General features: G+C 37.7%; 1 protein-coding gene across 1 annotated transcript in view; it reads left to right on the plus strand.

Annotated features, from left to right (window-relative positions):
* The window catches only part of SMARCC1 (SWI/SNF related BAF chromatin remodeling complex subunit C1), a 125,630-nt gene that overhangs the window by 44,565 nt on the left and 54,593 nt on the right, over positions 1-26,472 (plus strand). The window contains exons 11-21 of the mRNA XM_086368291.1: positions 2,090-2,214; positions 3,347-3,406; positions 7,778-7,815; positions 10,316-10,437; positions 13,535-13,606; positions 14,303-14,416; positions 14,973-15,126; positions 16,012-16,125; positions 17,925-17,984; positions 24,726-24,984; positions 25,677-25,838. Coding sequence (XP_086224417.1) covers positions 2,090-2,214; positions 3,347-3,406; positions 7,778-7,815; positions 10,316-10,437; positions 13,535-13,606; positions 14,303-14,416; positions 14,973-15,126; positions 16,012-16,125; positions 17,925-17,984; positions 24,726-24,984; positions 25,677-25,838 — 1,280 coding nt within the window. The remainder of the gene's footprint in view (positions 1-2,089; positions 2,215-3,346; positions 3,407-7,777; positions 7,816-10,315; positions 10,438-13,534; positions 13,607-14,302; positions 14,417-14,972; positions 15,127-16,011; positions 16,126-17,924; positions 17,985-24,725; positions 24,985-25,676; positions 25,839-26,472) is intronic.

A 26,472-nucleotide genomic window follows, 5' to 3' on the forward strand; every position in this document is an offset into this window, starting at 1 on the left:
AATAATTTCATGGTTGTCTAGCTCAAAATATATTTTAAAGTTTATTAAAGGTTACAGTTTAGTTTTAGAAGATGAGAGTTTACAGAATTTATTCTTCTCATGTGATAGTGAATTAGTTGAATTTCTGGCTGTTGTCAAGTAGACCTTCACAGTGCAGACATCTTTTTCCATTGGTTTCCTTTTGTGACTTTCTTTAGCCACATTTGCCTTTTGCTGCCCAGAGCATGCCTTGAGTCACACTATTTCTTGAAAGGTTACTTGAAGCATTCTTAAACATGTGTAGAAGCTTTTAGAGAATTTAAGAAACTCTTAGTCTCATAAATAATAATAATGAGTTAGTCACAGATACAGAAAAGATTTTTGTTATCTTTGTCAAGTCACATATATTTGTTATTAAAATAGATTGTTCTTTGGGCGTTGAGGGTAACCTTATTTCCTAAACTTACAAATTTAGGAAATAAATTTCATAAATTCTGAAATGTACTGTTGATGTTCAGAGATTTCAGAGCTACCTGTAATATAACAACTTTTCCAAGTGTTTTGGGGCCTGAAATTGCTATGTTACTTTTCCCTTTATGGCCTAAGATGGGCTGCTAGGATAGGAGTGGCCACAGAACCAAAACGTTATGTCCAGGAAGCTCACAGTGGTGGCATTTAGCCTCTACTGTAAGTATTGTTGTTTACAGTCACCTAGTCATGTCCAGCTCTTTTGTGATCTCATGGACTGTAGCCTGCCTACCTCCTCTTTTCATGGGATTTCCCAGCAAGACTATTGGATTAGGTTGCCATTTCCTTCAGGAATCTTGCCAACCCAGGGATTGAACCCGCGTCTCATGCTTTGGCAGGTGGGTTTTTTACCATTGAGCCACCAGGGAAGCGTCATTCTTTTGAGTATAAAACTCACCACATTGACGTTCCCCAAATAAATGTATGCATCTGCCTTCTAATGAGCAGGACTTTGCTGGTTTAAATTCCCCCTTAGAATACTCTATCTAACGAAAATATCTTGAAACCTGTTTTCCTAACATTTGTTATATTCATCTTCCTTGCATCTTTTCTTGCTTTTAAAGTATTTGATCTGTCTGTCCCCTTTAATTTCATAGGCTTAAAAATTTGTCCTATAATTTTTATTTTAAAAATTATTTTACACTCTATACCTTAGTCTCACCTGTGCCCACACGTTGTCGCTGTAGAAAGAGAGCTGTGTGCGTTCTCTCAGCAGTGTGAGGAATCTTCACTCTATTTCTCCATTCTCATTTCCCTGTCAGTATATTCTAAAGTATTATCCCAAAACAGAAGTTTTTTTTTTCTTATGCTTTTACTCATCCTGAAACATAGCCAACTTTTTAGTGAATTGTTTTAGTTCCCAAGGTTTAGCTTAACTGTCATTTGACTAACTCTCTGCGGGTGGTTTTTTTTTTTTGGTCCTTTTATTCCTTTTTTTGTGTCAATACACATCACATTAAATGAGGTAGTTCCTGTAATTCTTCAAGATAAGGAATCAGTCCATTCTTGTGTGAACTTTAAATAGGCTTTCTTGTGTGTGTTAGTTTTAAAAATAGATGTTGATTTGCTTGAATTGATGAAAGAGCAATGGCAATTTTTACAAATTTAAATGTTAGTACTGCCTTTAGTGATTTTACTTTGCAGTTCCTGGTGTTTGGATGATACAGAGAGCCAGGAAGAATACAAAAAACAAACAAACCAAAAGAAAAAAAACCCAAACCACCCACTTAGTTGTATATATCTTCAAGAAAATTTCTTGTGTGATTCTTTATGATCTTTAAAATACTTGCTGTATTTCCAAGGCAAAGTTTTTTTTTGCTATACTGATATAATTGCCTTTTAGGATACTGTCTCCAGTTTGAATTGTAGGATTTCTGTGGCCATTTCTTATGCCCTGTAATTTTTATTTTCCTCTTGACAGGTTAGATGTAATTTGGGGAATGTATCTAATTTGTTTGGATTTATGTTTGTTTCTTAAAGTGATTCTGAGCATAGATTCCCAACAATACAGTTAAAATCTCTGAAATTGTTTGCTATAAGTAGCTGTAGTCAGTCTTGTGCTCACATATCTTTTGTGTCTTAGCCAAGCTAGTCTTTATGGGAAGCGGAGAAGTCAGAAAGAGGAAGATGAGCAGGAAGATCTTACCAAGGACATGGAAGACCCAACACCTGTACCCAACATAGAGGAAGTGGTTCTTCCAAAAAATGGTTTGTCTCCTTTTGCGTAGACATGGGGATGTTAGCTGTGATTTACTCCCTCTCAGCAGTGCCATGGGATGTGTGTCCCCTTGCTGTGTGTCCCTAGTTCTCAGTGGAAGTATAAATTGATGAAGCCACTTAACATGATTTGGCTATCTCCTAAATTTAAAAATGGGTACATCCAGGGACTTTCCTGGCAGTCCACTGATTAAGACTTTGTGCTTCTAACGCAGGGGGCACGGACAGGTTCAATCCCTAGTCAGGGAACTGAGATTCCTATGCTTGCTGCGTGGTGTGGCCAAAATAAAAAAGTACACATCCAGTAGCAGTCTTAATTTCAGAATCCCTATTAAATAATTGCATGTCTCTGTGAAGATAAGTATAAAAGAATGTTGATTAGAGAGTAATGAAAAATTGAAGATAAATTAAGTTTCCGCTGACATAGGGCTAGTTACCTTCTGATCCACTCATGGACACAGAGGCTCTTAAAAATGAAAGAGGACTTCCCTGGCGGTCCAGTGGTTAAGACTCTGTGCTTCCATTGCAGGGGTGCAGGTTTGATCCCTGGTTGAGGAACTAAGATCCTGCATGCCTTGTGGTGCAGCCAAAAGAACAAAAAAAGAAGATGTAACTAAAAATGCATGGAAAGATACATAGGTGCATTATAACATGAGATAAAGAGAATACTAAGGATTAAGCACAGAATGATAACTTTACACCCGTAAGATTTAAAACCCTCGGGATGTTTTCAAGTCTCCACTGATGTGAAAGGTATCAGTGCTCCCTCAATTTGTCTGGCTTAATGAATGGCACACAAATGGGGATGCACAAGCGTACAAAAGAATAATAAAACATAATTTTGGTAAAGGGGTTAAAAGGTTCTTTTCAGGGTTTTATCTGTATTTCTGTATTGTTTACTTCTATGATGACAGAAGAGTTCTGCTTATTTAATTAATACAAAATATAGTCTGTTACTTTGTTGATATTTCTTAGCTGAGCTTAAGATACTTACTTGGAGGTGAGTATTGAATGACAGTAGAGTTGCCCTGAGATTCATGTATTTTTTAATCTTCTGTTCTGTTTTCTTAAAAACAAGTAGAACTTTCCCCTTAAAGCATGATTTTTTTTTCTTTCTTTCTAGTAAACCCAAAGAAAGATAGTGAAAATACACCTGTTAAAGGAGGAACTGTGGCCGATCTAGGTAAAAATCAAAATCTATAGTTTCGTGTTGTTTTGTCTCAGAGATATGTCAGGTCCTTTGAGAATCCTTTCTTTACTGAGAGGTGTCATTTTCAGTTGCTGTGCTTTCCAGCACAGATACTTACTATGGCTAGGTTAGTACCATTGTTGCTTAGTTACCTATTAGGAAATTTAATTTCTTATGGTCCATTCTTTGCATTCTTATGAATTTCCTTCTCTCTGCATAATGTTTTCTTGCAAACCAGCAAATGTGGTAGGATGATACCTAAATCAGAATATCTGAGTTTTAAGGAAACAGTTGTAGTTAATGCGCTTTTTATAATCTGCCTGGAATACTTGTTTCATGATATGTGCAAATTGATTATGTCTTCAGAACAAAAATCTGGTAACTGTTAATACTTTGTAAGCCAACAGAAAGTTTCCTTAACAGGATAAAATGAGAGTCACATCATCCTTCTACTGTATTTTCAGGGTATTGAGTACATTTTCACAAGTAAGGTCTAACTCTCGGATGTGTTGTGAGGGTAGAAAAGAGTGTAGTCATTTGTTCCAATTTTTAAAAATAGTTTGAAACGTCTTTTTTCATGAAAGTTATATATGAAGTAATGATCTCAATTACTTTGTTCATTTGTGAAAGTCAAAGGGAATCCTAGTATTTTCAGTATATATTAAATTTATGAATTGATGGGATTTTAGACCTAATGGGGATATTCAAGATCTCCTTACGTGGAAAAAGAGTCTTGGCTTTACTATCTCCTAGTCAGGTGAATTCTGTATTTCAAATTAATTGCTGTGATTCTTGATGGCAGACGTGTGGGTGTTTGGGAGCATTTTTCTACTTCATTTCACTAAATACATCCTGCTTTTTCTGGCTTCAAGCCTGTCATCGGACATCAGTGGATGATTCTGTTTTTGATTATGTTGAAAGTGAAGCAGAAAAGTGTCTTGATGACAGTTTATAGAGAGGTACTATTAGGTCAACAAAATAAAGTTACTATCAAAATGCTTCTTTCATAGCTGTTTTTAACATTAGTAACAGAATATAGATTTTAAATAGCTAGTAATAATTTTCATTGTCCATAAGTTTATATTGTCTGTTTTATAACCATCATTTATCTACTGACCGAAAGGCCAAAAACACAAAAGCTAATGATATACAGTATTATGTTCTATATTCTCAGTGCTCTGGCAGTGTGAAATATTCTTAAGACTTGAATAATCTTCACTGAGACAGTTTGTTAAACAGAATGCTAGTTTATATTTTAAAAGTTAAATCCCAAAAAAGAATTATTCCATAGTTTTAAGGGAGTGGACAATTGTTCTTTTAAAAGTGAGGTGTCTGTTGTAGTATTTTTGTGGTAGACTTGATCAGAGGAGTCAGATTGAAGCCATGATTAGGGAAGGAATGAGGTCCTGACTGGATAGAGAGTTTCAGTGCTAGGTATAGGGGATCTTCCCTTTGTGTTAGTGAGCAGGTAGAGGTCTCACTCAGGAGGGCTGTGCTTGCGGATGCTGCTGACCGTAACTGAAGGGTTTGACTCTTTGGAATCTGAAGTTTTTGTCCTGACTTTACATCCACAGACCAACAGGCTTCCCAAGGATCATTTAAGCATTTGACTTTCTGCATTGGCTATAACCTGACTGATCCATCAACTGGGAATTGTTCAGAGTTGTTCATTGTTTTAACTGATCCATATTTTGCCTTATATGCCACCAAGCTAAGTATACCCAGTCATTTCTTTGTTGAAATCTCTAAAAGGTCAGTATCCAGGGGCTGAGGTGAGAGTGCATGTGTCCATACCTGGCAGGAGGACAACATTGACTCTGTACCACCATCTAGGAATCAGTATACTGTATTATCAGAAGTGTATTTCCATTGGGTACCAAGACTCCCTCAAGGACAAAAATCTGTTAAACTGAAATGAAATAGTATAATTTGACCAGAGAGCGATTATTGTACTACCAGCATCTAGTGAGAAGTTGATTATCCTTTGGTTTACTATGACCCAAAGGACAAAAGCTCATTTTTGACAGCTTTACCCAGATTTCTTTCTGTTAGTCACTTCCTCTGAAAAAATAGTCCCTGTGCAGAGTAGGAGGACTAATGTCGGTAATACTGTAACTTACCACACTGCTTCTTTGTGGCTATTTGTTTCTAACTTAAAAATCAAGGAACAGTGTCCATCTTTATGTTACATGAGACATGTCAGGTGTCATTCTATAAATGTCTGCATTTTTGCATAAAACCATGTTAGCCCCAATTTATTGATTAGGAAATGAAGACTTCTGAGGTTCAGGAACATTCCTAAGCGCACAGCTACTGAGAGAGCACAGATCCAGATCCAGGTCTTTCGGTAGTGCAGCGCTCTGTCTCACTGCACTCTGCTCATTTCTTACAGCCTCTCTCTCATGCTCACTCGTCTTTCAGTTTTGTGAAGTCATCAGGTACATCCCCACCTGAGGCCCTTTGATTTGGCTTCTTTCCCTCTGTGAAATGCTTGCTTTGTCCTTCTCTCAAGTTTTAGCTTAAATGTCACCTTTTCAGAGAGGCTTCCCGGTATATGGACTCTGAAAGATCTACCCACTCAATTCCTCTCTGAAATACGTTGTTTTTATTTTCTGTATAGCAGTTGTCAGCATTTGGTATCTTTTATTTTCTCTTCAGTCTCCTACCACTCATAACTGGAATGTAAGCTCCATAAATACAGGGGATTTTTTTTTTCATCATTGTGTCTTTAGCATTTGGACAGTGGCTGGTGCATAATAGATAATAAATAAAATTAAGTTAAATGTTGGAATGCTAGTTCCTTATTACCTGTTAAAATACTATATTTATATCATTTAAAGGATGTATTTAAACATCCCTAAAGTAGGGGTTGGCAAACTTTTTTTCTAAAAAGGGCCAGATAATAAATATTTTAGGCATTCTGGTACAACTAGTCAAGTTTGCCATTATAATGCAGGTGCAGCCATCCATAATATATAAACAAATAATCATGGCTTATTCCAATAAAACTTTTATTTAAGGACACTGAAATTTGAATTTCAGTTAATTTTTTAAATTTCATCATTCAAAAATGCAAAAATCACATTGACTTGCAGGTGAGATAGGAATCCCCAAGATCATGCCCAGGTTTGGAGATTCTCTGGAAGGACTGGTAGAACTCAGCATTTAGTTGTACCCTCCGCTGACATATATCAGAGCGACATAGGCAGCATGAACAGATCATAAGGGAAGATGATACAGGCAGAGTCTGCATGCAGGCTTCCTCCCATGTGCTCGCTCACCTGAGAGGTCACACGGAGTACACTCTTCCTGTGGCAGCACGCGTGCAGTGTTTCCAGCCACAGAAGCCCCTTTGAGAGTCCAAGATCATTGTTCTTATTGGTCATGTAGGGTACCCTCTGCCTAACACACACCAAAATTTCACGCTGCAGAAATTCATCACAAGCTGTGTTGTGCCACAGTCTAGGCGCAGTACACCACCCTTCCTATCAGTTAACTATCGGTTAGGAACACACCAAGTCACTTCCCCAGATTCCCTACAGAAACAAGCAGTGGGCCAGATTTAGCCTGTGGGCTAGAGATCCTGACCCCTAGTCTGAGCAATTTATTTAGTGCTTTTCAAGTAGCAGATTCTTAGAAATATTTGCTGAATGAATAATGGCAAAATACTGAAAAGATGGCTTCCTTGTATTCTCTTTCAGCTTTACAGTGCTTCATCACTGCCAAGACTCAGAATAATTATATTAAAAATAAAAATACTATAGGAAGTTAATAATGTAATTATTTGTGCCGTAACCTCTTACCCTTTGCACTGTGGAAAGTTATCTGCCTTTCTGCTATGGAAGTCAGCTATTTAAATTATACATGGATTTGCCTCTGTTCTTTTGCAAGGCTAGCATTTAGGTCCTGGAGTCCCTATCCTCAGAAGGTATATATAAATACTCTTACCAGAACTTTGTCCTTAGGGATTGATTATCACCTCCTTCTTTACTCCGCATTCTTTATTCATTTCCTCTGGGATCTGAAATGTCATTACTTCATTTCACTAAACTTCAGGAGGCTGGAGCCCTAATCAAGTCCCTTACCTGTTATTAAGTAAGATTGTGACTAAGATTGTAGGCCAAGCAGTAATTAATTATAAATTCCCTATTGTTGGAAATCTAATGATTTGTGCTTTGAATTTTTAGTCACCTCTATGCTCCTGTGTACGGATCTCATTTACTGAATTATTCACAGTGAATTTGCTTTAATAATGCTCTCCTTTTTGCCTTGTCTCTGTCCAGTATCATTTCCTTAAACCTTAAAGTTTCCAAGTAATCCAAAGAGCATTTACCTGTTAAATCAGTTCCATGTTTGATTTTGCAGATGAGCAGGATGAAGAAACAGTCACGACAGGCGGAAAGGTAATGATTTATTTAGTTAGGCCTGGTGCAGTAGTAACTCTTAAGGGTCCTGTGTGTTCAGCAATAGACATACTGAACTGCAAGTGTCCTTAGAAATATTCTGAGATTCTTCTGATTTTTAAAATTTTTGTTTAAAACCCCTACCCCGCCCCCCCAAATAGTTTGTCTTTCTTGACCCCCTACAATGTTATCAGGAGGAATTGCCATTCTCCCAGGTAAGCATTTCTCATATACTGTGGTTTCTGGTTCCATTTCTCTCCTGGTTTCATGTGAATAATCAGCTGCACAGTGTTCCAGGTGAGCAGGGACAGTGCCTTGCTTTGATTTTCTCACTCCCATTTCTGTTAGTGCAGCCCCAGTCCACTCTTTACCTCTTTTGAGTTTTACAGTTACTTCATGTTTCATCGGTTCTGCTCTGGAGACATAAGAATAATTAAGCTCTTGGATGATGTTGGATTTCAGGCAGGGTTTGCTTCTCTTTAAATAAATGGCCCCACTATTTATTCAGGCTGTAATCTCTGTGTTAAGATGTGTAACTAATCTTTAATCTCCTTGAAATAACTTCCTTAATGCTGAAAATGAATAGTTCTTTTTTTTTCTTTTTCAGTGAGTCAGAGAACTTCCCCATAGTGACATTTACTGTTTTTTATACATTCATGAAGTGAAAATATTCATGACAGGATTTCAAGGAAAAGTATTTCAAGAAACTCTTGTGTAGATGGCTTTTTAACTGAATCGTTCTTACAATTTTTTCTTTGAAATCAAACTTTTGTATTCAGAGAAGTATTCTGTATTAATCAACTTATTAACATTGATGAATATTACGCTTGTGAGGAGATGTCATCATTTAGAGTATATAGTATTGTGTGGTAGTAAAAGAGAGCAAAATACAAGCCAGAGAATTTCCCAAATTTTTAACATCAAGAATGAGAGTAATTTTGAAACTGTGGACAAGTTTTTTGTATAACTTAAAGCTAAGACAGTTAGAGGTGGTTACTCCAGTAACTGGTCCCACAGTGTCATTCTCCTGTCAGCTTTTATTCATTTCAGTGCCAGCCTTTCCCTGCTTTTCCTCAAGAAAATTTTCTGAATTGAATCACATTTAATTCGTAAAACCTGTGGCACAAAAGCAACTTAATCATAAGCATGGTTTTCACTAGCTTCCCTGGTTTGGGAAATAAAATTTCTTACCTTTGTAATCAATATTAACACTTTTGCTTTAACATTATTTAAGTAACAACCAGTTTCCTTAGTGCTTTCATACTTTAAATTTTTTTTTGATATTCATTGATCTTAAGGAAACTATTGTCTTAAGTTTCTAGCACTAACTAGATCCTTACCAGGAAATATAGGTTGAATTACCTTAAATGTAGAAATTAAACTCTGGAATCATTATAAAAGAATATGATTCAAAACTTGACTGCTTTCTTAAAAGAGTTTCATAAGGTTAAAACAGTAAAAGCACCACAGATAAAAGGTTAATAGAAATAACCCTATACAGTTTGAAAACACCTCAGTGTCAAAAAATTTATTTCCTATAGTATCTTGATAAAAACATTTAATGTGAAGTTAATTATAAGGAATCATTGAGTTAAATAGAGATTGGAACATACTCTACAAGCCATCGTAAAACTCCTCCTCCTTGCAAAAGGAGGAGGAGGTTAAAGAAGACCAAAGAGATGTATCTGGACTCCATGATCAGGTTCTGGTTTGGGGAGGAAAATCTGTAATAGACATTTCTGGGACACTTGGATCCATTTGAATATAAACTGTATGTTAAATGATATTATTTAAAAGTGATTATTGTAGTATAAAAGTCTTCTTTTGTTTTGACCTAGTGCAGTGGTATTTGCAATTACTATTCGCAAAGCCAGGTTTTTAGGTGAATTCAGTTGTAAAACCTTCATAAATACGATAAATTTCAGCTAATTTCCGGCAGTGAGAATGGTTAACAGTGTAGGCCCTCTAGCTGGATTTTCTGAAATTTTGTCCTGTTGATGTTATTAGCTCTGTACATCATTTTCTCATCCACAGAAGAGATGATAAATAGTACCTGCTGTTACTGTGAGGAGTAAGTGAGGTAATGCACATATAGCTGTTGGTGGATGCTTAATACTCAGTCTTTGAAACTGGAGAAACTTTATCATTAGGTTTCACTAGTGTCATTGAGCTAACCTCCTTATAAATTGAGAACTAGTCATTTAGATTTCTGATCCTAGGATTAGGGAAAACTAGACAAATACGATGCAGGCTACTGTGGAAAAAGTTTCAGGCCGCCTTTGAGTTGATTCCCTGATCTGTTAAAAAGGAGGAATAAAATCTGCTCTCTCATCCAGACATCTTTTGAAGGTACCTTTAAAAACTGTGAAAAGCTATTTTTCCTTGACATTTGTTTTCCTAGTCCTTGAAATTGGATCAGCTAGCTGCATTTTCTGTAAACTGCTGTCAGAAGTTTGAAAGCTATTCCTTATGTCTCTCAACTTTGGCTTATTTTCTGTAGGAAGATGAAGATCCTGGCAAAGGTGATCAGAGTAGATCCGTTGACCCTGGTGAAGATAATGTGACTGAGCAGACCAATCACATTATTATTCCTAGCTATGCATCGTGGTTTGATTATAACTGGTGAGTGTGTGCTTATATCTGTGAACTTGGCACTGAGGAGTGGGGACACTTGCCTTGAAACAGTACTGTGCTCTTCTGCCCAAGTCCTCTCATCGGTAATCCCTGTCACGCTAGATGATGGGGGATGGAAAGTTATTTTAACTCTGGAATGTGTTCTTTTAGTTGTTTTACTTAGGGATAGAAACTAGATTATGTTGTAACTTAGGGTTATCAAATTTTATAAACTTAAGCCTAACTCATTTGGCGTCAGTTTTAGTTCAGACAGGCAAAGGCTTGAGTATTTAATTATTATAAAATACTGATGTTTATTATATGATTTTTTAACAGATTTAAAAAAATAATTTTGTGTATGTAATTTTGGCTGTGCTGCTTCTTCATTGCCATGCAGTCTCTTCTCTAGTTGAAATGAGCAGGGGCCGCTATCCAGTTGTGGGATGCAGGCTTCTTATTTGCAGTGGCTTCTCTTGTGGTGGAGCATGGGCTCTAGGGTGCACGGGCTTCAGTACTTGTGGCACACAGGATCAGTAGTTGTACTTCCTGGACTCTGGATAATAGAGTGGAGGCTCAGTAGTTGTGGCTCATGGGCTTAATTGGTCTTGTGAGATCTTCCTGGACCAGGGATCCAGACCCCATCTTCTGCATTGGCAGGTGGATTCTTTACCACGGAGCCACCAGGGAAGCCCTGTGATTTTTAAATGTTACGGAAATACATAAAGAAAAACTCCTCTGATTACCCAGTCATGGCTTTATGTTAACGGGAAACAGGAGCTCTTTCACATATAAACCCTGGCATGTAAAAGAGTTCAAGAAAACACCCATCTCAGCATCCTCCTTGTCATTTACCACAATCACTGTGGCATCCTTGGAACATGGATGGAAGTAAATGCAGACCTAGATATCCTACTTCTTGATTACTTTTGAAGTGTAACTGTTTCATATCAGGCTGATTTTTGTTTGACAGTTTTTTATTTTAAAATAAATGTACCAGAACTCTAAATAGATTAGTTTCTTTAAGGTCCTTTCATTGGAAGACTGTATACGTAGTCTAGTGATGCCACCTTCACTCTGAATCTCTTGGTCCTGTTTGGATATTTTGCCTGCTTTCAATGGTTTTTGTGTTATTTTTAAGGATATATGTGCCTGTATATCTTTATATACATATATATGTGTGTGTATGTGTATACATATATTTATACACACATACACCTAAATACATATCTATAAAACCACCTTAAAAGAATAGGGTGGATGGTCCACTTGAGTCATACCTTCTTTTTTTCCCCAAACCAGAAGGTATGGTCTCTACTGGTGAGACTTTTCAGCATACTTTTTAAAACTTAACTCTTCATGCCGTTTCTCAATGTTATGAATAAGTGGAAGCTGAAACAGAATAAGTAAATAGCTCTACTTTGAAGGTCAGTCTTCATTACATTCATTATGATGTTAAATGAGTTTTAAATTTGGAAGATTCAGAATGGTTTGAGAAACTAGCATTTGCCTCTCAAAAAAGGAGAAAGTCATAACAGTAAATAACTTTGTATGTTTTTATAGGTTCCAGAAACACTTCATTTGCATGTCACAAAGTGTGCTATTAGAAGGATAGTAGAGGTATTAGTTATATCCCTGTTTATAGATGAGCTAACTGCTGTCTCAGTTGAAGTGTTTCAGTTGCAGGGTTGATCATTGGAAGAACTCAGGCTTTCTAATTCTGGATACCACTCCTTCCACTACTTGACTCATTCACAGAACCTAAGGAATCGACTGCCAGTACTTCAGACATAGATTTTGAAAAAGAAAGTGCTTGTGATTACATACCCTTATGTGTTTTGTTCTTGGTGAAATTGTTTTTTTGGCTTCTTCCTAACCTGTAACTTAAGAGTATATTAGAACCAGTTTGTAATTACTTACAGTTACTCTTTTTATAGTAAAACCTGGAATTTCATTAGATCTATGGAACATATTTGATCTTAGACATTATCTTCCTAGATGTTTCCAGGTGATTGATTTTGTTTATAGTATTTGGTAATATTCATTTCAAATAATTTAAATGTTAGCAAATAAAGAGTGAATGCTTTTATTTGTATTCACAGACTGTTGATTTGCTTTTTCCCATGCAATCTCTGTACATGGAAAGCCACTGAGAAACTAAAATGTATCATCTGGAAAAACGCTGGTGCATGCGTAGTCTTGTCTGGCTCTTTGCAGTCCTGTGAACTGTAACCTGCCAGACTACTCAGTCCATGGAATTTCTCTAGGCAAGAATAATGGAGTGGGTTGCCATTTCCTCCTCCAGGGGCTCTTCCTAACCCAGGGATTGAATCTGTTTTCTGCATTGGCAGGCGGGTTGTTTACCATTGAGCCGCCATTAATGTCTAAACTTCTGTGCTAGATGTACAGTTGGTTCATTTGTAGAATGTTTTGGGCCTGATGGTTTCTACAGTGCTTATCACCTGTAACATTTTATAAAATTATCAACGCTTTTATTTAAATGTTAAAAATTAGTGCTGTGGTCTTTTTAAAAGTAGTAAGTCACTAAACTCTGTTAAAAAATTAAGTTCACTTCAGAGTTTCTGAGGACTGGTCAGAAATGTGCACTAATGTTGAATCTGAGAAACTGATCATTGTCAATTCCACTGTCTTTTGGTTATTCATTTCACCAATTTGTTGCCATACCAGTTACTGTGATTTTTGTCCTACGATTTCCAAAGAACTTCTTGTATCTTCTGGCTCTTCATCTAGTTATGGTATGTTAGGACAATTCCATAAAATCTAAAGCCTTCAGTGTGTTGGTAGAACTTTTTGAGTTTGGTTATGTGAATAGAAAGACTGTAGTTAAAGTATTAGAGGTGAGAAAGGGAAATCTTTTTTTAACTTTATAGTTTATTTAACTTTTTAGTATACATTATATTTTCTTTAGTTTTGTTATTACATACTGTTAATACATAGGAACTTGTGCAGGCCAATTAAATTTTGCAAGTAGTGCTCAGTTTTTGGTTTTATCCATTTTTACTTTGAAAATTAAACAAGCTTAACTCAGATTTCAGGATTTTGCTTTTCTAAGAGGACTCTTAATTGTTTCTCTCTCTTTTCTCTTCAGTATTCATGTGATTGAACGGCGTGCTCTTCCTGAGTTTTTCAATGGAAAAAACAAATCCAAGACCCCAGAGATGTGAGTGAAATGTTAAGATGTGATCCGGATACTGATAGTTATTTTAATGGGATCAGTATTTAGAAAACCTGACTATTTGGATGTGTTTGGCAGGGGCTTCTTAAAGCACTCTTCTTAGTTAATCTTTGCTAATGTCAGAGTCACCACACTGCTGAATTCTAGCTCCACTGACTAGCCTTGTGGTCTGGGGACAAATTCTTTAATCCTCATCTATAATTGGAATAATAATAGATCCTACCTTATAGAGAGATTGTGAGGATTATATGTGTTACCACACAAACAGTGCTTAGACCTAAGGCTGGCACACAATAAATTCTAGGTATAGTGTAGTGTAGTTAGGGAGACAGCCTGAGTAACGAAGTGTTACTTGCAAATTTTGCAGGCAGCTAAGGATTTATCGATTCACCTCTGTGACCAAGGCTGTGCTTCTTTTACTTCACATTAACTTCATCACATTACTCTATTGTACTTATTATTGTTACATGTTAGCAGACAGTTGTTTTGTGTTTTAGGGATTCTTACCCTGAGTTGCATGCATGACTGTTAATAGTCAGTACAATATCACTCTGATTTATTGGCCTATTGTCTTAACTTTTTGGTGTATTTGCCAGAAGAATGTGAAACTACTTTGCTCTATGAGTTATTGTTTTTGAAAGGATGTGTGTTCACCTTACGAATTTGGCCATTACTTTTTAGATACTTGGCATATCGAAATTTCATGATTGACACATACCGCCTAAATCCCCAAGAATATTTAACCAGCACTGCTTGTCGGAGGAACTTAACTGGAGATGTGTGTGCTGTGATGAGGTAAAAATGTCTGGACTTTTTCTCAGATATTTCACTGCAGATGGTTAGTGGTACTTCGCTAATGTTAGGCTGATTAAACTGGATGTTTTCTTGGTTAATAAAATACCTAAAGTAGCATCTTTTTTTAAATTCACATTTTACATCTTTTAATCATAAACTGACCACAGAGAGTGGGTTAGGGTGGGGAGTGAATAAGCTCTGTGCCCTAAATCTGTCTAAAGAAAAGAAAAGAAAAGTAGATTTCCATTTGTGTTTGGTTTATGTGTGAGTTCTTTCACCGTGGACCTACACAGGCATGTATTTGTTCTCATTTCTGTGGTTGAAAAGATTAGGCTTTCTACTTGGTTTGGGGGTGCTATATTATTAACATTATTTTGAGTTTGTAGAGACTGTCTCTCAAACCAAAACTGTCGGTTACTTTGTAAAGGTTCATAACCTGCAAAAGAATGTGTTTACTTGTTTTCTTGGTTTGTTTTTTTAATGAAATGTGATGATGGTTATGAAGATGATGAGGTACATTGTCTAGATTTTTAACTTTCAGATGTTTATCCTTCAGGGTTCATGCCTTTTTAGAACAGTGGGGGCTTGTTAATTACCAGGTGGATCCAGAAAGTCGACCCATGGCAATGGGGCCTCCTCCAACTCCTCATTTCAATGTGTTAGCTGATACCCCCTCGGGGCTTGTTCCTCTACATCTTCGATCACCTCAGGTAAATTAATACCACCCATTCTTCAGGTCTGGTGGTTCAGATGGTGAAGAATCTGCCTGCATTTCAGGAGACCAGGGTTTGATCCCTGGGTCCAGAAGATCCCGAGAAGGAAATGGCAACCCACTCTAGTATTCTTGCCTGAAAAATCTCATGGACAGAGAAGCCTAGTGGGCCAAAATCCATGGGGTTGCAAGGAGTTGGACACGACTGAGTGACTAACAGTTTCAGTTTTCATTCTTCAGGTCTGAGTAGTAACAGACAACCATTTCTAGTATTTGTATTCAGGAATTACTGTTACAGTCATATAATTGTGCTGTCTCTTAGCCGGTAGGTTGTGTTTGTTTTTATCTGTTGTAAAAGTTTGAGTCCATAAGAATGTTTTATGTTTTAAGATAATGCTCTCTCCTTAATCCCAAGAGTCTGTGCTTTATCTTATCATGTTACAGATTTACTTTCATAACTCATGACTCCTTTATCACCTCTGCCATCAAAGACAGTAATCAAGAAGCAGACTGTTTAAATTGTTTAGAACTTCTTCCCTTTCCTTAACATTTGGAAAGTGGACATCTGTGCACACGTTCTTGAAAAGATAATTATGTCAATCAGATTATGTGTATCATTTCTATTGGAATAACACAAAGGAAATCTATAAATTGCCCCCACTGTGCAACATTAAATAAAATTTGTTTGTTGTCTCTGTGACTTGAGAGGCAAAAAAAAGTTTCTTATATGTTGAGATTTTATTAGTTTAGCATAAGGTTTTTTTTTTTTGTAGAATCTCCACCAGGAGTCATTTAAGTGCCAGTATTAAACAGCCTTAAAAACTTTTGTCCCCTTGACTTTGTAGAGGTTAGTACAGCCATTTATTGTTTATTTGACTCATAGATTCCTGCTGCTCAGCAGATGTTAAATTTTCCTGAGAAGAACAAGGAAAAACCAATTGATTTGCAGAACTTTGGTCTTCGTACTGACATCTACTCCAAGAAAACCTTAGCAAAGGTAAGGATTTTTTGATAGGGACATATGGACTACAATCTAGCATATCCTAATTTTCCTTTTTACTTCTAAGAAGCAGCATTTTCTGTAAGAAACTTGCTTTACTTTCTGTAGGGTAAAGGTGAGCTTTCTTCATAAATCTGATGGCATTTTATAGAAGTCACTATATGGTATGGTTAGAAGATAGATATATAAAAGTAACTTTGATTAATATGTTAAAGAAAATGAGGGGAAAATGGAGAATTTCAACAGAGAATGTGAATATATAAAAAGAATGAAATACCTATTGAACAGTTAAAACCATACCTGAAATTAACCCATTGGATGGGTTTAACAGAGGACTGGACACAGCCGAAGACAGGATAGATGTATTGAAACACCAAGAGAAAAAATGGTTGAAGTTGAGGGAACAGGACAAAGAGAAAAGAATGCAAGAGACACATGAGATATGGTCAGAAGAATGATTCATTTATCATTAATAGAGACCCATAAGGGGAGAGATAGTGGCACAGAACTGATATTTGAAAGTGTAAGGGTTAAAAATTTTCCATAACTAATGAAAAAATAACAATGCCCAGAATAAGAGAGATTGAATACAGAGAAAAGCATACTTGGACATTTGATGTTTAAACTCTAAAAGTTGATGTGTTATAAAGCAACCAAGGAGAGTGGGAGTGGAAGTGGGCACATTAAAGTCAATGGCACAATGATAAAACTGATGTCTGCCTTTTCAGCAGGAATGATAGGAGCCAGAGGACAACGTAAAAATATTTTTAAATGCTGAAAGGGAAACTGTCACTCTGAAATTCTGTATTCAATAGAAATACCTTTCAAAATTGAAAGTACAGTAAAGACTTTCACAGACATTCGAAAGGTGGAACTAGCTCAAGGTGTAGGAAAGCTGAAGGAAATTCTTTAAGTTGAAGGGTAGTGATTCCAAGTGGAAGCACATGATGGTTAGGAAGGAATAAAGACCATAAGAACAGTTATATTGAATTGCATGTTAATGGTTTTAATGTTTTAATTGAGCAGCAGAGATTGTCAAATTAGATGAAAAATCGAGAACATATATTGTCTGAGACACTCAAAGACACATACTGAATGAAAATGAATGGGAAAGACATACCTTCTAAACAAAGCCAAAATCACTGTATTAATATTTATAAACATAGACATCAAAACAAGTTGTTTTACCAGAATTAAATAGAGGCATCTCATAATGATAAAGGTATTAATCAAGAGGACACAAGCTCACTTGTAAGTTATCAAAGATTCTAATGAAAAAAGTGATTTGGAGCTTAGGGAGTCACTTGGAGATTTTATTAATCAAGAGATGTTAAATATGAGATATATGAACCTGTTGCAATTGGAGTAAACTATCTGCCAGAGTGCCTTATGTGTGGTACAGTTTGTCCTTAAATCTTGGATAAAGTACAGGCTTCAAGGTATACCAAACATTTGTTTTATGTTTTAATATTATAGTGCATCCATAGTATGTGTTAAAATGCTATGCTGTTGTAGATTCAAAAGGTGTTTTTAAATATCAAAGTAGTAGAAATAAGTAGTGTAAGTGATCCATGTCTAAGTAGTCCATGAGTTCTTGGTAGACAGCAAGAAATCTTTGAAATAAAACAGCCTTTTTCTTGGGGGTTTAAGTTCCTTGCATGTTTTATTCCTGTAATTCAGGGACTTATTTTGGTGGTTTGCAGAAAACAGTCCCTGGAACTTAGAAAGGAGCTCTGCTGAGCTCCATATTCAGCCTTTAGGAATGAGTTAAATCGTTTCTGAACTTTCTCCTTTAGAGTAAAGGTGCTAGTGCTGGAAGAGAATGGACCGAACAGGAGACTCTGCTGCTCTTGGAGGTAAGCACAGTAATGCTGGAGTCCCTTTATTCTTACGGGTGCCAAGTTTCTGTGCCTGGCATTTTAAATACACCTTTGAAATTTATCCTAAAAATAGTAAATCCATGCGGTGAGTTTTAATGGAATATTCTTGGGCTGTTACAGTTTGTATATCACACTGGCTGTGATATACATATAGATAACGTGCTGGCTGTCAGTAGGGGAGATCAAGCTTGGATATGTGTTATTTTGGCACGGGTTGAGTTTTTTTATTTTAAATCTGTTACTAACAAATATTGGAACTTTGCCAAGGTAGTCTAGATTTCTAACTCTTCCTCCATAATTAGAAGATCTAGCAACTCTGGACCCTCGTTTTCACACAGCAATAATTATCTCCTTGGCCTTGGGTAGCAGATGTTCCTTTGAATTGGAGCATTTCTTCATATCCAGTTTTTCTTAACTTAGACCATGTCAGTCATTGTAGATTAATTCCCTAGAGTTTCTATGCATTTGAGCATACAACCTCCGTATCTCCCAAAAGGATTTCAGAAAAGGGACTGAAAATATCTGCCATTGAAAACATTACCTTGTGAATGAAAGGTGAAGACTGTGATGAATCTGTGATTATACACAATATCTCTGTCCATCAGCACGCTGCTTTTTTCAGTTTGCTTATGTCTTTGGAGATTCTTGCAGATCTCTTAATTGTACTCTGAAGGGTAGGAAAAAGAGAATCTTTGGTTTCATATTAACCATTTTCAGAGGAGAACTGTTTGTCTTCAGTTCAGTTCAGTTGCTCAGTCATGTCCGACTTTTTGCTATCCCATGAACCGCAGCATGCTAGGCCTCCCTGTCCGTCACCAACTCCCGGAGTTCACCCAAACTCGTGTCCATTGAGTCGGTGATGCCATCCAACCATCTCATTCTCTGTCGTCCCCATCTCCTCCTGCCCTCAATCTTTCCCAGCATCAGGGTCTTTTCCAATGAGTCAGCTCTTTGCATCAGCTGGCCAAAGTATTGGAGTTTCAGCTTCAACATCAGTCCTACCAATGAACCCCCAGGACTGATCTCCTTTAGGATGGACTGGTTAGATCTCCTTGCAGTCCACAGGACTCTGAAGAGTCTTCTCCAACACCACAGTTCAAAAGCATCAATTCTTCGGTGCTCAGCTTTCTTTATGGTCCAGCTCTCACATCCATACATGACTACTGGAAAAACCATAGCTTTGACTAGATGGACCTGGATTTTCATAATTTGCTTGTCCATTAGGTATATTGTTTTAGTTTATTAGGCAAGTCTGTTACTACCTGGATATGTAGTTAGAAGCAGGAGAAATGTTTTAATGGCTTTTTCAGATAATTAGTATTCTTTGATAAAGGCATCTGCCCTGCCACCCCCCCTTTTTTTTAAAAACATACTGAAGGTTTGTGGAAATCTTGCATTAAGCAGGTCTGTTGGTGCCATTTTTCCAACAGTATTTGTTCACCTTGTGTCTGTGTCACATTTTGGTAATTCTCAGAATGTTTTAAACTTTTTATTGTTAATTATATATTTCTTACAGTGATCTGTGGTCTTAGATGTTACTATTTCAAAAAGATCATTCACTGAAGGCTCAGATGATGGTTATGGGCTTCCCTGATAGCTCAGCTGGTGAAGAATCCTCCTCCAATGCAAGAGACCCAGGTTTGATTCCTGGGTTGGGAAGGTGCGCTGGAGAAGGGATAAGGCTACCCACTTCAGTATTCTTGGGCTTCCCTCGTACCTCAGCTGGTAAAGAATCCACCTGCTGGGTTCGATTCCTGGGTTGGAAAGATCCCCTGGAGAAGAGGAAAGCTACCCACGCCAGTATTCTGGCCTGGAGAATTCCATGGACTGTATATAGTTCATGGGGTTGCAAAGAATTGGACATGACTGAGCGACTTTTACTTTCAGGTGATAGCTAGCACTTTTTAGTAGCAAAGTTTTTTTTTTTTTTTTTTTAACTGGATCTTGCACTCAGCTTAAATGATTCTTCCAAATTTAGATCTGATAATTCCATATCACTGCCAAGTGCCTTGCCTATTATACATGAACTAGCTCTGTTTGTCAATATCTTTAGGATTTAAAGATCTATTCTCTGCCTCCTTCCTCAGCCTGTTTTCTCACTGATTTCCAGCTTGTACTTCCATCTTCTATGACTCTCCCAAACTGCTTGTGATTTCCCACAACTAGATCTTTCCTGATATGATCCCCTTAGTAGAAATCACCTGATCTCTGGCTGTCTCCTTAAGAACTCATACCTGGGGATATACTTAATTCAGAAGTTATCTTTGCCCAGAATCCATCACTGAGACTGCTCTCTTTTTTGGTGCCTTGTGTATTACACAACACAACTTTTAGTGTTTAATTTTCTCAAGTTGAAAAGACAAACTCTTACCTATCTTTATATTTGTAGTGACAAGCCTTGATAATGTCGCATAAGAATATAACAGATGTTGGTTGTTGTGGATAAAGTTAATAATTGTAACATGAAATTGTATTTTTTTTAATTAATTTATTTTTGTCTGTTCTAGGTCATTATTGCTGTGGGGGCTTTTCTCTAGTTGTGGCAAGTGGGGGCTACTCTTCATCGCGCTGTTTGAGCTTCTCATTCCAGTGGCTTCTCTTGTTGTGGAGCATGGTCTCTGTGTTGCCAGGGCTTCCGTAGTTGCAGCTCCCAGGCTCTAGAGCACAGGCTTAATAGTTGCGGTGCATACGCTCAGTTGCTCCTTGGCATGTGGGACCTTCCCAGACAAGGGGTCGAGTCCATGTCTCCTGCATTGGCAGGCGGGTTCTTTACCACTGAGCTACCAAGGAAGCACTAGCAACAAATTATTTTAAAATGAAAGTAAGTGCATTTTTTTTTAAGACATAAAGCTATTGCATACTTAGTAGACTATAGCACAGTATGAATATAACTTTTATATGCACTGTAAAAGCCAGCGTATCTGTGTGACTCGATTTATTGCAGTCCTCACTTTATCACAGTGGTCCAGAATTGAAACTGCAGCATCTCCAAGGTATGCTTGTACAGTATCACATTAAACCTTGACCACTGGTAGTTTCTTAAAGGTTAGTTGGTGTGAAATCAGTTGGTCTCTCCTGTTGAACTAGTAATGGATCTTATACCCATGTAGGATTACATAGTGTCTTTCATTGATAAGTTGGAAAATACTGGTTTTCTGATTTATGCAGATCTTCCAAATGTTGATGCAGTTCATTATACAATATCAAAAAATGCAAATTGATAATATTTGGTACCAATCTCGTTAGGAAGTCTTTTAGAGAGTAGAACCAGCTTTCATGGCAGATGCATGATTTTCGGAATTGTAATTTTTCACTTAATTGTTGGCAACAGACAGTATCAGTTGTTTTCCTTGGAGTGATAATTTTGAGAATCATTGTTTATTTTCGAGAAAGTGTCTGCCAAACATCTGTGTCTGTAAAACTGTGGTGTGTTAGCAATTCGTTCTAGTGACAGTGATACTTGGAGAAGAGAGTGGCTACTTGAAACTCAATCACATGAGTGCTTTTCCTTTAGGTAGTTATGATGCTTCGAGAGTTGGTAGTCTTCCTGTTTGCCTGGCATTTCATAACATCAAATATTGAAAACACATGGGCTAAGATAATTAGATTCAATAAAAATCATTTTTACTATTTCATCCCGGAAACGTTTAAGTTGGTTTATGTGGTTTCTCCAAGTATGTGGTGATGAGGAATTAAATGGCCCTTAAGACGTCTGGTGCCACCTCCTTGCTTCATACTAAGGGGCCAGGGGTTTCCCCCGTTGCTTTTGTACCGTTGTGCACATGTCGACATAACAAGTAGGACAGTAATGTCCTAGTGTTGTTATTTTGATCTCTTGGTTTCTGTGAAGGGGTCTGGTGCTCTGTGAGTTTCCAGACCACACTTAGGGATCCTTTGGGCCTTGTGGTGTCTCATGTATCTGTTTTGCTCTAATTTGACTTTATGAATTGTTCAACAGTCATGGTTCATGAAAACTTTTAATGGTGTATTAACTCTTCCGGTTTCATTTTTACCACCCTCTTCTACTTTGCTTATTCTCTCTTCGTGTCTGTCTGTATTCAAAAAGATTGGTTCCTTTTGCATTTTTACCACTATTTTCATTTGTTCTTGTCTGTCCTTTAAGTGTCATTGGTGTGCAGAGAGCTTCTTTCCTGAACTCCTTTTTCTTTAATTCAGGTCTGTCTTGTCTAGTCATATCTGCTTGTGGGTATTGATTTTACCGTTCTCAGCCCTTGTGGGGAAATGTATGGGAAATGCTTTTGTATTGCTCATATAGAATCTGTGGGCTCTGGGGAGAGATGCAGTTGTGCAGTACTGCCTGAAACAGCATTCTCCTGTCAGTTCTTTTCCTTGCTGCACATTTATACTCAGGAGTTTTCTTCTTTGTGTCCAGTTCTTTGCACCCCCATGGGCTGCAGCACACCAGACCTCCCTGTCCCTCACTATCTCCTGGAGTTTGCCCAAGTTCATGTCCATCGCATCGGTAATGCCATCCAGCCATCTGGTCCTCTGGTGCCCTCTTCTCCTTCTGCCCTCAATCATTCCCAGTATCGGGGACTTTTCCATTGAGTCGGCTGTTCGCATCAGATGACCAAAATACTGGAGCTTCAACTTCAGCATCAGTCCTTCCAACGAGTATTCAGGGTTGATTTCTAAGATTGACTGGTTAAGATTAGTGGATAGTAAATAAAGAGTGAGGTCAGAATGGCCGAGCTCCTGTTTACCCTGAACATAGCCAAGAAAGCCACAGATCTCCACACAATAGTGTGTTTTCTCTCCTGCAGCTGGAGGCTTTGCAACCAGTAGATTTTCCATTTAAAACATGCTGTTGAACCAACAGATGTCTGCACTTACACAGAGGAATATAAAAGTCTTCCCAACAGCATTGTTGACTATTCACACCTTCTGTTTTTATCATTTATTTATCGATAATTAATAGCTTAAGAACATGAAGTCAGAGGAAAATTTGTTAATCAATTTATAACCAAAAACTTCGTCAATTTCACCCTGACAAATACATCTGGAAGACTCGTTAGAGTTTATTGTTGTCCATTCTCCCTCCCCCAAATCATACCATTTTATCAGACAAGCATATCACATAGGCAGGCTACTTACTAGGTATCTTCCTGTGTAATTTTATATTACACTTCAGCTTCCAGTTGTCTTGAAGAAAGGCCTTTTTTAAAATTATGGGGTGTTTTCATCTACACTCCTTGGCTTTCAGGATCTTACCAACCAGGGATTGCACCTTTGCCCCTCTCAGTAGAGTCCTAACCACTGTACTGCCAGGGAATTCCCCAGATTTTTTCTTTTTTCTTTTAATGCTTGGAGTCATGGAAAAGTAAGATTCCTTTTCTAATTTAGTTTGGCTACCTGTGATTAAGTTCAGCACATTTTATTTGGTACTGTGTTTCAGGCGCTGTGGCAGACAGATTGAGATGACTAGCCCGTAGTGTCTACAGTTCAGTAATTCAGTTCAGTAATAGTCTAGTATGTGATAGAAACTGATTGAAACGTGATTAGAGGTATGACGAGCATAAGACATACAGAGGAGTGGCTGTGTAGCTGGCCTGGGTAGATAAGATGTAATGGACAGCTTCCTGGAGTAGGGTGCTAGTATTGGTTCTGGTTCATGATATTTCTAGTACAGAACAAACTGGACATACACACAATACTTAGGATGTGGGATCTGGGTATTCCCGGAACATTAAAGAGTATGATTTAATTCCTTAACATAATGATGAGAACTGAAATAGTTTTAGGCAGGCAAGAGACAGTCTCCTGTGTCATACATCCAGCAACAGGAAGAAGGCTGGATTGAAGGGTAGAGACAGGCGAGTCTAAGAATCCAGGTAAGCGGTGGTGAAGGCCCCAGTGATGGCCGGAGGTGGTGGTGTATAGTGTAAATGTCTGCTGATGCCTTTTTTCTGCTTGTCACCCTTTTCCTTCCTGGACGCCTGTCGCCATTTTGTTTTGAAAACCTCTCTTCATTCTGCCTCTCTCATGTAATGCTTCTGTCGGTGCTCAGGCACAGAACTTCACTGCTGCTCGCCTTGTGCTTTTCTGGATGCTGATGGTGGCTTGAATTCTGCATATCTATTCCTTAGCTTTATTCTGGGAAAAAAACTTCCTGAACTTTTCTCTGGCTAAAGGAAAATGAACAAAGAAAAAAGCTTAAAAGTAAGCTCATCTGAAAAGGTTATGCTGGAAAGTATTAAGACAGTCTCTCCTGGATTTTGCTCAAACATGACCTTTGAGTTGGTAATGCCACCTAACCATCTCATCCTTTGTCGTCCCCTTCTCCTCCTGCTCTCAGTCTTTCCTAGCATCAGGATCTTTTCCAATGAGTCGGCTGTCATATCAGGTGACCAGAGTATTGGAGCTTCAGCTTCAGCTTCTGTCTGTCCAGTGGATTTTCAGGGTTCATTTTCTTTAGGATTGACTGTTTTGATCTCTGTGCAGTCCAAGGGACTCTCAGAGTCTTCTCCAGCACCATAATTCTTTGTAATATACATGCCTTTTTTTTTTGTTTTTTCTTGACTGAGAATTTAACATAATAAGGAAAGCAATCAGATCTACCTGCTATGAACAGTATAACTATTTTCATTACTTTTTTTAATTTAAAGCCCATCTAAAGAATAGTCACAGGTTGCTGATGTCATTAAGTATTACTTCCTTGTTATTTGTTATTAAAGCTCCTGTTTTTTTCCATCACAGGCTCTGGAGATGTATAAGGATGATTGGAACAAAGTGTCAGAGCACGTTGGAAGTCGCACTCAGGATGAATGCATCCTTCACTTCTTGAGGCTTCCCATTGAGGACCCATACCTTGAGAACTCTGATGCTTCCCTGGGGCCCCTGGCCTACCAGCCTGTCCCCTTCAGTCAGTCAGGAAACCCAGTCATGAGCACTGTTGCTTTTTTGGCGTCTGTGGTGGATCCTCGTGTGGCGTCTGCTGCAGCCAAAGCAGCTTTGGGTATGGCCTTTCTTACGCTGTCTTGTGAGCGTAACCGTTTCAGATCATGGTTTCATGCTTTCTTTCATGATAGTTTTATCTCAGATTTAGGTGTTATCAGCTTGCAGTTTTATGTATTACCCCTTAAGGATAGTAGATTATGTTTTTTAAATAAAGCAGTTAACATACAACATTTTTCAAACTATGAGCATTTTTTAAGAATTTAGAGGGACAAAACAGTGGGTTTTAATGGTATTTTGTGATTCATATGGATTTTTATGTAATTGGCAAAAAGTTATTTAACACTCTTGGGTTGCATGAATTCTAACTAGAATTTTCTCACACTGTAGAATTCTTTCTTGACATTCTGGTTGTTTCATCCTTACTGTTTTCTTGATTAAAATCCAAACAACAGAGTTAGATGAATTTTGGACAGCAGTTTTGATTGTTACTGATAGATATTTAAAGATCATAATCTCTTGTTATATAGTAAGACTGACGTGTAAGGTAAGACATAAGAGTCATGGAATTGCTTCACTGTACACGTTTATCAACTTTGGCCTTCTTGACTTCCTGGGATAGATCAGATTGAGTCTCAAGAAAGGTCACTAGGTTACACACGACACACTAGTGTTGTGTCAGATTTCCTAGTTTACACTGAAGCAAATATTCACGGGACACCAGATCACTGTTCCATTTTTATTCTTACACAGAGGAGTTTTCTCGGGTCCGGGAGGAGGTGCCCCTGGAATTGGTGGAGGCTCATGTCAAGAAAGTTCAAGAAGCAGCCCGAGCCTCTGGAAAGGTGGATCCCACCTACGGCCTGGAGAGCAGCTGCATTGCAGGCACGGGGCCAGATGAGCCAGAGAAGCTGGGTGAGTCCCTGCTGCCCCCAAGGACACGGTTAATAGTGGTTGTGTTTTTCTGTCAGCTTGCTAGAATACTTGGGTTCGCTTGCACTTAAAATTGGCTCCAATGATCAGTACAAACTTAGGCCTTAAAAAAATTTAGGTGTGACTTTGTTAATCTCTTCCTTTTGTGATAGAATTTTTAAAAATTGTCTCCTGTTAATAAATCACAGTTGTGAGGTATTTGATGCCTGTTTTTAAATCTAGGTTTTGAGTGTATAGACCTAAGAATTCCAAACGGACTTTTGTGGTTTTAATTTATATATTGCTGAGTAGACTGTTGTTTTTGGTTATTTTTACATTGAAATAAACTTCATGTGAAATTCTTCATTTTATTCACTTTAAATGTATATTATCCAGTGGCTTCTAGTAAATTCCCTGTGTTGTGCATTCATCACCACTATCTAATTCCAGGACATTTTCCTCACCCCAGAAGAAATCCCATATCAATTAAGCAGTGACTTCCCATTCTTTCTCTCCTCAGCTCTGGTACCATTAATCTGCTTTCTGTCTCCATGGATTTGCCTATTCTGAACATTTCTTATAAATGGAAGCATGCCATTGTAGCCTTTTGTGTGACTTCTTTCATGTAGCGTAATGC

The sequence above is a fragment of the Bos grunniens genome, chromosome 22 (genome assembly GCF_055505025.1).
Source record: "Bos grunniens cultivar Pamir isolate PY7600 chromosome 22, Bosgru_T2T1.0, whole genome shotgun sequence".
NCBI classification, from domain to species: Eukaryota; Metazoa; Chordata; class Mammalia; order Artiodactyla; family Bovidae; genus Bos; species Bos grunniens.